This window comes from Lutzomyia longipalpis, chromosome 2, assembly GCF_024334085.1.
Source record: "Lutzomyia longipalpis isolate SR_M1_2022 chromosome 2, ASM2433408v1".
Classification (NCBI taxonomy): Eukaryota; Metazoa; Arthropoda; class Insecta; order Diptera; family Psychodidae; genus Lutzomyia; species Lutzomyia longipalpis.
In genome coordinates this window covers 8,326,934-8,338,793 of record NC_074708.1, presented here as the reverse complement: position 1 = coordinate 8,338,793, position 11,860 = coordinate 8,326,934, and the positions used below count along the sequence as shown (strand labels likewise).

Below are 11,860 nucleotides of genomic sequence, written 5' to 3'. Positions count from 1 at the left end.
ACAAATGCCCAAAGTTTGATTGAAGAATCAAAAAGAATCTGAAAAAAAAACTTCGATCTTTTCCCCCAAATTTTCTCACTACTCCCTCCTTCTTTTATTCATTCGTCGTCTCTTGGGACATTTTGTAAATAGAAAGTAAAATTAAAGTTTATATTAAATTCCCACATAGAGCTACTATATCTAATCTAACTGATACACACTGCGTGGCATGAGATTTGAAACGAATGCGAGAGTGAAGAAATATTTGTTTGACTGAGATTCTTCACTGCCACAAAACGCATTGATTACACAGAAAGATTTAAAAAATAAATATTCACTTTTAATGTAAAATTTGATATAAAATTAACGTTTAAACTTACCGCTTGTGATGTAGATGAATTTCGATGATTTAAAGACTTTCTTCCGGCTCATTGAATATATCGGTCTGAAATAAGGAAATGGAACGAATTTCAGAATTATATGTTGTTGAAAAATTAAACAATTTTTCTTTTAATGTAGATTAGAATACAGATTAGAACTCAATTGAATTTAATCCACCATTATTCAGATGATTTTGCATTTGAATCTTCAACCTAAAAATTAAATTTGGTCAAAAAAAAAAACTAGAATCAATACCAGAGAACAAGGCTAAAGATTTTTTTAAAGGATTCTAAGAATTCTGAATAAATCATAAATTTAAAATAGATAGGTATCACTATGCTGTATGATTCCTTCATACGAATCATTGAAGTCCCGGAAATCTATCCAAGATTCCCTAAAATACTAGAAATCCTTTAAAATATCATAAATTCCTCAAATACCAGAAATCCTTGAAGACCTACTAAAATCCCACAAAATGTCAAAAACACCAGAAATACCATAAGACAGCAAAAAAATCTATAAAAAAAAAGATTAAATAAAAATGCTAGAAATACTATAAATCCCAAAAATACTAGAAGTCTCATGTAAATTGCATTCATTTTTTATTAATTTAAGTCTTTCCAATCGAACTTTAAATAATTTTTTCTCATAATGTTTGTTCCGTTTTTAACTGTTATTTCTTTCATTTTTTTTTACCATCCATAAATTCTTGAAGAAATTACTTAATTTCTTACGATTTTTTTAAAAAAAGAATTTAAAGAACTTTGAAGAGAAAATCTTGCGTTCACTATGAATGCAGATAAATCAATTAAATTCTTAGGGGAGACCGGGGTTAAAAAAGTCACTTAAGGGTTTAGAAAAAGCTCAACATATAATACATAGTTCCCTGATAGATAAAACAAAATGTATAGCTCATTTCTTTAGGAGATTTACTGCCCTATAACTTTTTCTCAGATTTTCTCTTATACATTCATAGTACAACGTTATACATACAAAGTACAACCGTTATACATTCATAGTACAACGATATACATTCATTGTATAATCGTTATACATTCATAGTACAACGTTATACATTCATAGTACAACGTCATACATTCATTGTATAACCGTTATACATTCATTGTATAACCGTTATACATTCATAGTACAACGTTATACATTCATTGTATAACCGTTATACATTCATTGTATAACCGTTATACATTCATTGTATAACCGTTATACATTCATTGTATAACCGTTATACTTACATTCATTGTATAACCGTTATACATTCATTGTATAACCGTTATACATTCATTGTATAACCGTTATACTTACATTCATTGTATAACCGTTATACATTCATTGTATAACCGTTATACTTACATTCATTGTATAACCGTTATACATTCATAGTACAACGTTATACATACAAAGTACAACCGTTATACATTCATTGTATAACTGTTATACATTCATAGTACAACGTTATACATTCATAGTACAACGTTATACATTCATTGTATAACCGTTATACATTCATTGTATAACCGTTATACATTCATTGTATAACCGTTATACTTACATTCATTGTATAACCGTTATACATTCATTGTATAACCGTTATACTTACATTCATTGTATAACCGTTATACATTCATTGTATAACCGTTATACATTCATTGTATAACCGTTATACATTCATTGTATAACTGTTATACATTCATTGTATAACTGTTATACATTCATTGTATAACTGTTATACATTCATTGTATAACCGTTATACATTCATTGTATAACTGTTATACATTCATAGTACAACGTTATACATTCGTTGTATAACCGTTATACATTCATGGTACAACGTTATACATTTTGTATAGCTCTCCATAGTTTTCTGTACTTTTGGGCATTATTTCAATAAAATTCAAAATTCAAATTCAATTCATTGTATGTATAACCGTTATACATACAAAGTATAACGTTATACATACAAAGTATAACGTTATACATACAAAGTATAACGTTATACATACAGGGCGAGGAAAATTGGAGCGAAGCGACAATTTACCTCGTGCGATAATAAATATCCTTAAAAATGAAACTCCTAAACCCTATAAACTCCATTCTAAACCCAATAAATACGCCGATCGATTTGCTCTGTCCCCATAATTTTGTCTTCAAGTGTTAGTTATTTTCTTGCACTGCCTCCCGCGTGTGGTTAAATAAAAAAGAAGAGTTTCAAAAGCGGAACAATTGCATTTTGATTTTCATTCTTAATTCTTATCCTACTCTCACTACCCCACTTTTTTTTTTGCTGTTGTCTACTCCTTAAGTCACACCATTAAATTTATGTATGCTTCTTTTCCCTCCGTGTTGCCACAGACCGCGCGCGCGTGAATCATGTCGCGCGAGTTTATTGACTTTCTATTGCGCAATCGATGCCCAGAGAGTGACAAATAACCATTGTTGAGGTGCTCGAATGAAATGCAAAACAACACGAGATGCAAAAAGGAATCATAATCAATTATTTATACCTATTATGGGAGATTTTTGTGGCTTTTCCACACACATAAAGAGAAAGAGAAGAAAAAAAGTGAGAAGAAATTGCGAGGAAAATGAGATATTTCAATCACATCGTGCGGAATAGAAATTACATAAAAAAATCATTTTGCATTTGATATCCTCATTCATTTTTTTATTTTTATTTTCTTTCTAAAACCTATTTTTTTATCAACTCATTCTTGATCCAAATGTTGTTGTTTTCTCTCCTTCATCTCTCTCCTCTGACAAAAATTCCTTTGCAGAAAGGACAAAAAGAAATCTCTCTTGTTAATCGCAAAATTCATTCTGCTTCAATTTATTTTATTTTCTCTTTTTCTTTTTAAAGATTGCAAAGAAATCTTTTTGAAAAATATTCTATAGGCTGAAGATTTTTTTTTTCATTTATTTTATTATTATTATATAAAAAATCAAATTATTCTAACTAATAAGTTAATTTATATTGTATCATCCTGCGTGTTTTCATCATCATTATAATTTCTAACTCTCCTACTAAAATGTGGATTTTTTCTTCGTGGTGTGTGTAAGAAAAAGCAGATAAAATCCATATTCCTTATCTTACCTACTTTATCGAACTTTCTTTATAATTTTCTTTTATTCTTTTTCCATGATTTTTTTTCAATTATTTAATTACTTAGGTATTTAAACGTGTATGTGTTGTTTTTTTAAACTAACTCTACGTTTATTTCTTAAATTTTATTTCCTATTCCACAATCTTTTCTTTTGTTGTTTAGTATCCTTTTTTCTTTCAATAAATTTCCCACATTAATTGAAAATAAACCTTAAAGAGAAATAACTGTGTCTTCTGATAATTTTCTTTTTTTTTTTTAATTCACTCCATTATGGGAAATTGTATTAAAAATTGATATTATTTTGCACTTTGTTCCTACTTATAAAAATAAAAGAAAAACAATTAATTTTTTTAATCAAATCGCAAAAAACTACCCCTTAAAAAATCAAATTGTAATGAAAATGAAAAAATAAAATAAAAACTACAATGAATTTATCTAATTGGTTTTTAAGTAATTATATTTATATATGTATATATAAAAAAAAGTAGAGTTTCAACTTTTAAAAATAAATCAAAATTAATTAACTCACATTTAAGGATACTTTGTTTTTGCTGCATCGACCCATCGTGAAGAATCCTCTTCTACAGCTTTGAAGGAATCTTTACGCAAAAATTGTGTTTTCTTTTTTTATGTTCTCTTTTAGTTTGTTTGTTTTTTTTTTGTTAATAAAGTTAACCCAAAAAATGTAGGTAGGTGGTATGGGGGAATCATCACACAGCTTAGAAGCGATAATCCTCGCCGGCCATGTCAATTGCCCAGCGGAATTTATCCCGTTGCGTCTTATTGAAGATCTTTTCAATCGGAACATTATACTTCTTGCACCTGAAATTTTAATTTTAAACAATAAATCGATTTCTTACAGAAAAATTTAATAATTTTATCGGTTTGATTTGATTTCACAAGAAATTCAGGATTTTTCGAAGTTAAATCTATCTTCTTTTTCTAAATTCTTTTTTTTTTCAAATTCAAAGAACTTCATATGCCTATCTCGTTTAGAGAATAATAAGGTTAAAAGAAGTCTTGAATTTGAAGGACTTTCATGTACAAAACTTAGATGCTTCAATCAGCCAATTTATCTTCTATAGCTTAGTCCTGATTTTCGTGTCTTTTGCCTAAAAAATATTCTAGCTTTTCTAATAATTCCTGATATTCTAGTCAAAATCCGATCAATTTCTGGGTCTTATTCTCTAATTTTTGGCTAGAAAACTGTTAAAGTTCTGAAGGTATTCTAACCCGTTTAGCCAACCCTTTAGTCGGGGTTAGAATACCTTCAGAACTTTACTAGTTTTCTAGCCAAAAATTAGAGAATAAGACCCAGAAATCGATCGAATTTTGACTAGAATATTAAGAATCAAAAAGCTAGAATAGTTTTTAGGCAAAAGACATCAAAATCAGGACTAAGCTATAAGGATAAAGACTAACTTGACTCAATTTAAACTAACTGCTCAAGAATCTAGTTAGTATAGTTTCTAGACCAGAGTCTAATTTATCTTGACTGCTTTTCTGGAAATAGGTTTCGACGATGAACTTCTCATTATCATTGATTTTTGTACTTATGTGCCGCGATAGGAGCTAAAGACTACCATACAAGGATTACCCAAGTTGGGAAGGCTTTATATAGTTAGTGGTCAGACTAAAAAGTTTTTAGAAGTTAGGAATTCCTGCATTAAGTTTGATCTTTCTTTTGAGTAATCCAAACACTTAGTCAACAACGTTTTGAACATCTAGAGAGATATCAGAATTCAAGAGACTAAACGGTTTTCAGTTCAGAAATAATCGGTTTATAGTCTACAGCTTTCTTCCGTTTTAAGAACATTCAATGGGCTGATCTTATTTTTATCCTAAATCACAGGAATTCAAAGACACTAAGTCACTTATTAGGTTAAGGGACAAATTGTAAAAATTTTCAAAGCTTCTATTCATTTTATAATCAAGAACTCCCAGTTAGTTTTCTTTTAATCAGACTTACTTTCCGTCTAAAACGGATCCTCAATTTAAGGGTTTTAACAAAACTGAATTAGGATTTAACTTCGTCTGGAGATGCAGAATTTGATTTACCAATAAAAATACACCGACTTTGCAACAAAATTCTAGGAAATCTAGCAAATAAAAGTTTTTTTTTTTCAAACTCACCAAGCAACGGAAATTCGTGGATCGAGATAGTTTAGCTTGGATGTACCAAGGGCGATGGTTTTATTCTCATCTCTGTCAGTCTCTTGCAGCTCTAACTTCTGGAGTTGCTCCTTCAATCGTTCCAGTTGCTTCTTTTTCTTATCACACGCCAGCTTATCCTTGGTTGAACCGCGTTTTGCTAATTTTTGCAAATCCTTTAAAAGAAAAAAGATTTTTTTTAGCAAAACTTTCTTCTAAAATCGTTTTTAATGATTTTTCTTACCTTCACTTCGACCTCACAGTCATCAATCGCTTCACGTTTTTGTCGAATTTTCTCCTTTAAATTCTCCATACTCTTTGAGTGGGATTTGGGCACAGCCCTCTGATGGTTGCACAAAATTGCCACGGCGCGATTGGCACGATTGTATTGCAGCAATTTCTCCGGAACTGTTGCATCGGGATCAGTTAGGAGATCCAATTGATTCTGCAGTGTTATAGATGCGTTGTACGTACGGAACACTTTGGCGGTTAGACCTGATTGACAAAAAAGATTCAATTAGTTTTTGCTTATTTGAAAGGATTTTTTTGCGAATTATTTACCTTCCATTAGCTCCCGGAGATGCTCATTGAGGACAGATGTGTTGAGACGATCAAAGAGATCATCGCCATCCTTTTTATTTTCACAGAAGAGCTCAAGATTCTTAAAGACGCGCTTCTCCACTTCAACTTCATTGTAATATCTGATGGAATCTTTACCCAGGAAATCGAATACTACAACATATTCCTTCCCATTCAATTCCTTATGCAGCTGAATGTGCTCAACACGCAGCGAGCAGCAACCAACTGTATCAGCTTGATCTTCATCCTTCTCATTACCCGCCCTAAGGGCGAGTTTATCAATGAAATAGAGCGCCACTGCTCTCTGTCGGACACGCATCTCCTTGGATTTCCATTCATCGCGGTAGGTATTGCGAATTTTATCAATGTGCTTATGCAGGCGCCTTGCTGTCTCGTACTTTTGCCAATCCTTCTCCCCCTTGAGCTTGGAACTTGGATTAAGCATTATATACTTCACCTGCCCCTGCACATTCTCCACCCACGACGCCAGCCACGTCACCGTGTTATCATGACGTACCTCCTTCCATCTGTAGCCTGGCGGTGGTTTGGGGATTTCACTATTCTTCGAGCAATTTATGAGGATATCATTGGCAACAACACGCTTCTTCACCATACCCATCTTGGGGTGTTCCCCACGCCCTCTAAATAGGCCCGGAGGTTCAATTTTGAAATTTCCAATCTTCTCCTTGTGCCCATCAATCGTACAGAACCCATACTCCTTGATAAGACGCTCATTCTCCTCCTTAATACGCAACTTTTCCTCCTTTGTGCGATTCTTATTTGCTTCGCTAATCTTCTGGAAATGCGCATGCATTATGCGGAAGTTGCATTTCTTCAAATCCGTAATTGTTTCGCGCTCCTTCGATGTCATCGCTTTCCGCCAATCCTTGAAGAAGTTATCATTGAAAACCTTCTTCGATGTGTAATCATGCTCCAACATACGAGCATAGAATGTGGCAATCTCCTCTGCATCCTGCGACAAACGCATCTTCCGTCCATCGTACTCAAAGTAAACATGCTCCGGGAGGGGTTCATACGGTGGAGCAAAAACTGGTCCCTTGTGCTCCAAGAAGTTCCACTTAACACCATCTTCACGCTTCTCTTCCTCCCACCTGCGAGGAAAACCAAAGAATTCCTTAATTTTCCCATTTTTCCCCTAAATTCTTTCAAACAAAAACTTTTACAACAATTTTTCCTCTGAACCTAACCTCACTTTCTTCAACTGAACATCAATCAAGGATGAAAAAACTCTTTTATTGGGAATTTTCCCGTTTTTTCCCATTACCAAGCAAAGTAGGCCACAAGGGCGGACAATTTTGTATTAATTTGCAAAATATTTGAAATGTTTTTTGCATAATTTTCTTTGCAAAATCAGCGAGAAAATATTCCTCAGTCAGCTGTTTGACATTTCCCACGAGACTGTCTTATTGGCTCGAAAAGTTTTGCTCAAAAATAGTAGGCAATGAAAATTGTTTGAAAAGAAAAAAAAACTCACCATTTCCAGACTTCCTGTTCTTCCTCTTCCTTCTTCTTCCTGCCCTTTGTTGGGGATTGGGAGTTATTGAATTCGGATTTAATCTCAGCCTTTGTCTTCACCTGAAATTGAATTGAAAGGTAATTAAACATCCGGAAGAGATTCTTCTACTTTTGCGCCGCCTCCCTACCTTTTGTTTTTCCTTCTTTATTTTCTTCTTCTTGGGCTTAATCTCGTCATCGTCATCATCATCATATTCCTCCGAATCATATGACTTCCTCTTCTTCTTCTCCGTCTTGATCTTTTTCCTCACCGTGAGGGGTTTCTCATCCTCCTCCTCATCGGAGACACGAGCTTTTCTTTTATGCAGCGGAATATCTTCTTCATCATCTTCATCGTCATCCTCGTGCTTAATGCTCTCCTCCTCTTCTTCCTCCTTTATTTGGAAGGACGACTCATTGGGGTTGAATTGCGACATGGAGTAGTCACATGAGCTATTTGCGGAAACTTCAAGTGGTTCAATCTTCACCACTGCATCCATTTTCATTTTATCATCATCCATCCAAGACATGCCCAAGGGGTCACGTTCGGACACCTCCTCAACGTCTTGATCATTGGATGTCTCCTCCTGCTTCATTTGCTCCTCCTTGGCGCGCTTTTCACGCTCCCTGCGTTCCTTCTCCTTCCTCTCGCGCCTCTCACGCTCCTTGTCACGATCCTTATCCCTGTGCTCCTTGTCACTTCGCTCCTTATCACTGCGCTCCTTGTGACGATCACGCTCCTTATCGCGATGCTTCGAGCTACTGGAATGTCGATCCTTGTCTTTGCTGCTACTATGCGACGATGAGGATTTATGATGACGATCCTTATCCTTTTCCTTGTCACGATGCTTATCCCCTGATGACGATGAGGATGTCTTGTCACGAGGTTTGTCCTTGCTGTGGCTGCTGCATAAGCAAGAACCTCGTTAATTCTTCATCTTCTTCTATTTTTTTCATTTCTACGGAATTTTTTTTATTTAAATTTAATTTTCATAATTTCTTTGATTTTTAAACTAATCAGTTTGCTGGGACAAAAAAAAACTGACTGAGAGGCAACAAAAATCTCTCCTGAAGAATTTTTTTTAAAATTTTGTTGAGGAACATTCGAGACGTCGTTGTAACAAACGTCTGTATGGCAAAAGGTCATTGACACAGCAATATTCTTTTGTGAGTGATGCCTCCCGAGAATCCCATTAGAATTACACAGAAAAACAAATTATCGTACATTTCATCAATGATTTTTTGTTCTTTTAGCAAAACTTTCAGAGCTTTTGAAGCTTTTTCTCTCTCACAGACAATTTAGCAAAAGCTCTAGCAAAAAAAATAAGAGCCAAATGATGCTTCTAAATGAGACATAAAAGTTTTATAAATTGTCCCCACAAATGGAGTTTTATGCGTTCGCCTTGATTAGCTTTGTAAACTTGACGATAAGAGAGCAAAAGGCCGAAAGAAATATTTTATATTGTGTCGTGATGAATATTTCTCGTCCCAATGTCAGGTTTAGCTAAACTTTATTCTAAACTAATAACAACTAAACTTCAACGTATTTTATGAATGAAAAGACTTTAATTTTTTAGATTTCTTTCCAATTTTTTAAGTTTTAGAATTTAAAACTTTTCTTTCCATGAAAAGTTTATCAAAAGATTGAGCCTGAAAAGGTTTTTTTTTAAAGCTCATTTTGTAGATTTAAAGCCCCAAATAACTGCTTATTATATTAAAACATTGCCTAAAAAAAAACATTAAAAGATTTTAATTTAAAAAAGTAAATCGTCGCTGCAGAATGCCTAATAAGTAGCGTCTTCTCAGAACTTTTCAATTTATCCATTAATAATCAACTTTTTAAATGGAAATTAATTAATTACCAAAATAACCTTTTTATTTCTAATTAGAAACTGTTTTAAAGAGAAAGCTTTAAAGCTCTTTAAAGAGCTTCAACCCTTTGAAGTTTTAATGATTCGTCTTTTGCATTCAAGCAGGTACTAGTTTTCAAGCTCTTATTGGCGTTAAAAGAAAATAATGAGTTTTTCGGTAAATAAGGAGCTTTTAAGCTATATTCGCTACATTATATAAAATTCTTGCGAATGATAAATATGCCAAATTAGCATAAATTAGGCCTTCTTTTTGATAAAAAAAAGACTTCTGATTTTTTTTAAATTTCAGGTAAAACTGCGTAATTTAAAGCCCCCAAATTATATTTATTTTTAATTTAAGGTTTTAATTTTTTTTTTATCGAATTTTAAGTAAAAATTTGAGTCTAAAGAAAATCTTTAGAAAGTCTTTATCAGAAAAAATATTAATTTTCATTTAAAGAAATTCAACATTGCCCCATAGCTTGTTTTCTAATTATCTAAGTGACGGTTCGATTGTAATTTAATAAATCTTCATCAGGTCTAGGGGAAAATTTAGCACGAATAAAAAACATTTTAATGCGAGGAAAAATGGGAAAATCTTCCAAAGAAAACCAAGAAGTTGATCTTGATCTCTCCATTTTTGCTGTTTTGGGGGAAAATCCCTTTTTATGAGTATTTTTGTTGCCTCCCTGAAAGATTTATCTTTCATATCAAAAAATTAAAAATAAAAACTATTAAATATTAAATTGAATAAAATTGCTTCAAACCTTGTTTTGAGGGACTCACCTGGATTTCTCATCTTTGCTGCGTTCCTTGTCATCCTTTCGGCGCTCCTTGTCGTCTTTGCTGCGTTCCTTCTCCTCCTTGGGGCGCTCTTTGTCATCTTTCCCCTTCTCCCTGTCCTCTCGGTGCTTGTCTTTGTCCTCCTTGGGGCGCTCCTTGTCATCCCGGCTACTCTTATGATGGTGCCGATCTTTGTCACGCGATGACTTGTGGTGCGACGACGAACTGGACTTGCCATCACGATGATGATTGCTGGACGATGAGCTCTTCTCCTTGTCACGATGACTCGACTTGGAGGAGCTGGACTTGTGCTCACTGCGTTCCTTGTCGCGATGTTTATCCTTGCTGGAGGACTTGTGGTGATGGCTACTCTTGTGCTTCTTCTCAGGGCTCGAACTCCCACGCTCGGGGGCCACACTAACACCCTCAGAGTGCCCATTGCTGATCCCATTGAGGCGTTGCTCCCCATTCAAGCTCTTTGCCGGATCCGAAGGCTGCAAAAAAAAAAAACATTTTTCAGTTGGAAATTGCAACTCACACCACCGGCCACGTGCTGAGGATGCCTTGGGAAGAATTCGCAGTGCCACGGGACTTTCTTTTGCCACACAAATGTGGGTTAATTCACAGCAAAAAGACACGGTGTGGCTATTTCGGTAGCTTTCCCTTTCACCCATGCCCCAAAATCAATCCGGATGTACACGAATGCACTCAAGGGTTCCCCGGGTGGGTGCCCCATGGGGCGGAGCACCCCCAATGACCCCTCCCGGACACATTAACCCCCAAAACTTTTTCCCCAAATTTTTTGCACCTTTCACCAAAACGCATTTTGCGCGCATCCCCATGGAAATTGGATGATTTTTCACGGAAATATGAAACTTTTTCATTTTGCGTCTTCCCCATTATGAACGTGGACTTAGTTTCTGTCGCCATTTTCTCTCTTCACATGTAAAAACCACGAAATTGCACGATAGTCCCACACTTTGACCCCCCAATGCCACCCATTCAGCACCCTTAGGTAACTTTTGATACTTACAGCCTCCCCCGCGGGCTCCACTTGGGGATTTTCCACACTCATTCCTTCCAGCAATGCGAAAATTTTCTAAGTCCCAAAATCACACGGAACGAGACGACTGCGACAAACAAACTCAATTTGCAAATTGAGCCCAATTAAATGCAAACACTGCACTTTTAACTATTTCAGCACTCTGGACGCCCTTGGCCCACCCTTAAGTAGTCCACAATGGCAATTTAGGGGTACTTTTACGGGATTTTAACAGCAAAAAAGCGTGAAAATCAAGGAAGAATTTCGTGAAGAAGCTCGTCTTCTTCTTCTTCTTAGAGTTTGATTGTCACACTGACAGCGAGGTGTCAACGGAGCGAATTTATAGACGCCATGATTTTCGAAAATCGAAATATCGCGATTATTCCGGGCAAAAATAATAAAATTTGAACTTTAACGAACTTTTTTTGTGCTTTTCCAAAAAATACTATGTTTTATTTTT

General features: G+C 34.7%; 1 protein-coding gene across 4 annotated transcripts; it reads right to left on the bottom strand.

Annotated features, from left to right (window-relative positions):
• Positions 1–70: 70 nt before the first annotated feature.
• LOC129788955 (DNA topoisomerase 1) lies at positions 71–11,712 on the bottom strand. 4 transcript variants are annotated; one of them, XR_008750405.1, is made up of 9 exons: positions 11,392–11,712; positions 10,362–10,852; positions 7,875–8,631; positions 7,706–7,806; positions 6,193–7,322; positions 5,876–6,126; positions 5,614–5,807; positions 4,010–4,302; positions 71–424 (listed from the first exon to the last, which is right to left on the bottom strand). XR_008750405.1 is itself a non-coding variant. In XM_055825455.1 (8 exons), exons 1-8 carry the CDS (start codon positions 11,431–11,433, stop codon positions 4,200–4,202), a joined length of 3,069 nt encoding a protein of 1,022 aa, XP_055681430.1. In that variant the 5' UTR covers positions 11,434–11,712; the 3' UTR covers positions 3,016–4,199. The 4 variants fall into 4 exon arrangements, 3 of the variants coding, with proteins under 3 accessions (XP_055681430.1, XP_055681431.1, XP_055681433.1); XM_055825455.1 differs by lacking the exon at positions 71–424 and having other exon boundaries at positions 3,016–4,302; XM_055825456.1 differs by lacking the exon at positions 71–424 and having other exon boundaries at positions 3,016–4,302; positions 7,875–8,628.
• Positions 11,713–11,860: the final 148 nt, after the last annotated feature.

Excerpts from the sequence above, each read along its gene's own strand:
- LOC129788955 (XM_055825455.1), bottom strand. The coding sequence starts at position 11,433 with ATGAGTGTGGAAAATCCCCAAGTGGAGCCCGCGGGGGAGGCT. Across the intron at positions 8,632-10,361 it reads AGCAAAGATGAGAAATCCAG|CAGCCACAGCAAGGACAAAC; the intron begins GTGAGTCCCTCA and ends TTGCTTATGCAG. Across the intron at positions 4,303-5,613 it reads CCACGAATTTCCGTTGCTTG|GTGCAAGAAGTATAATGTTC; the intron begins GTGAGTTTGAAA and ends TTAAAATTTCAG.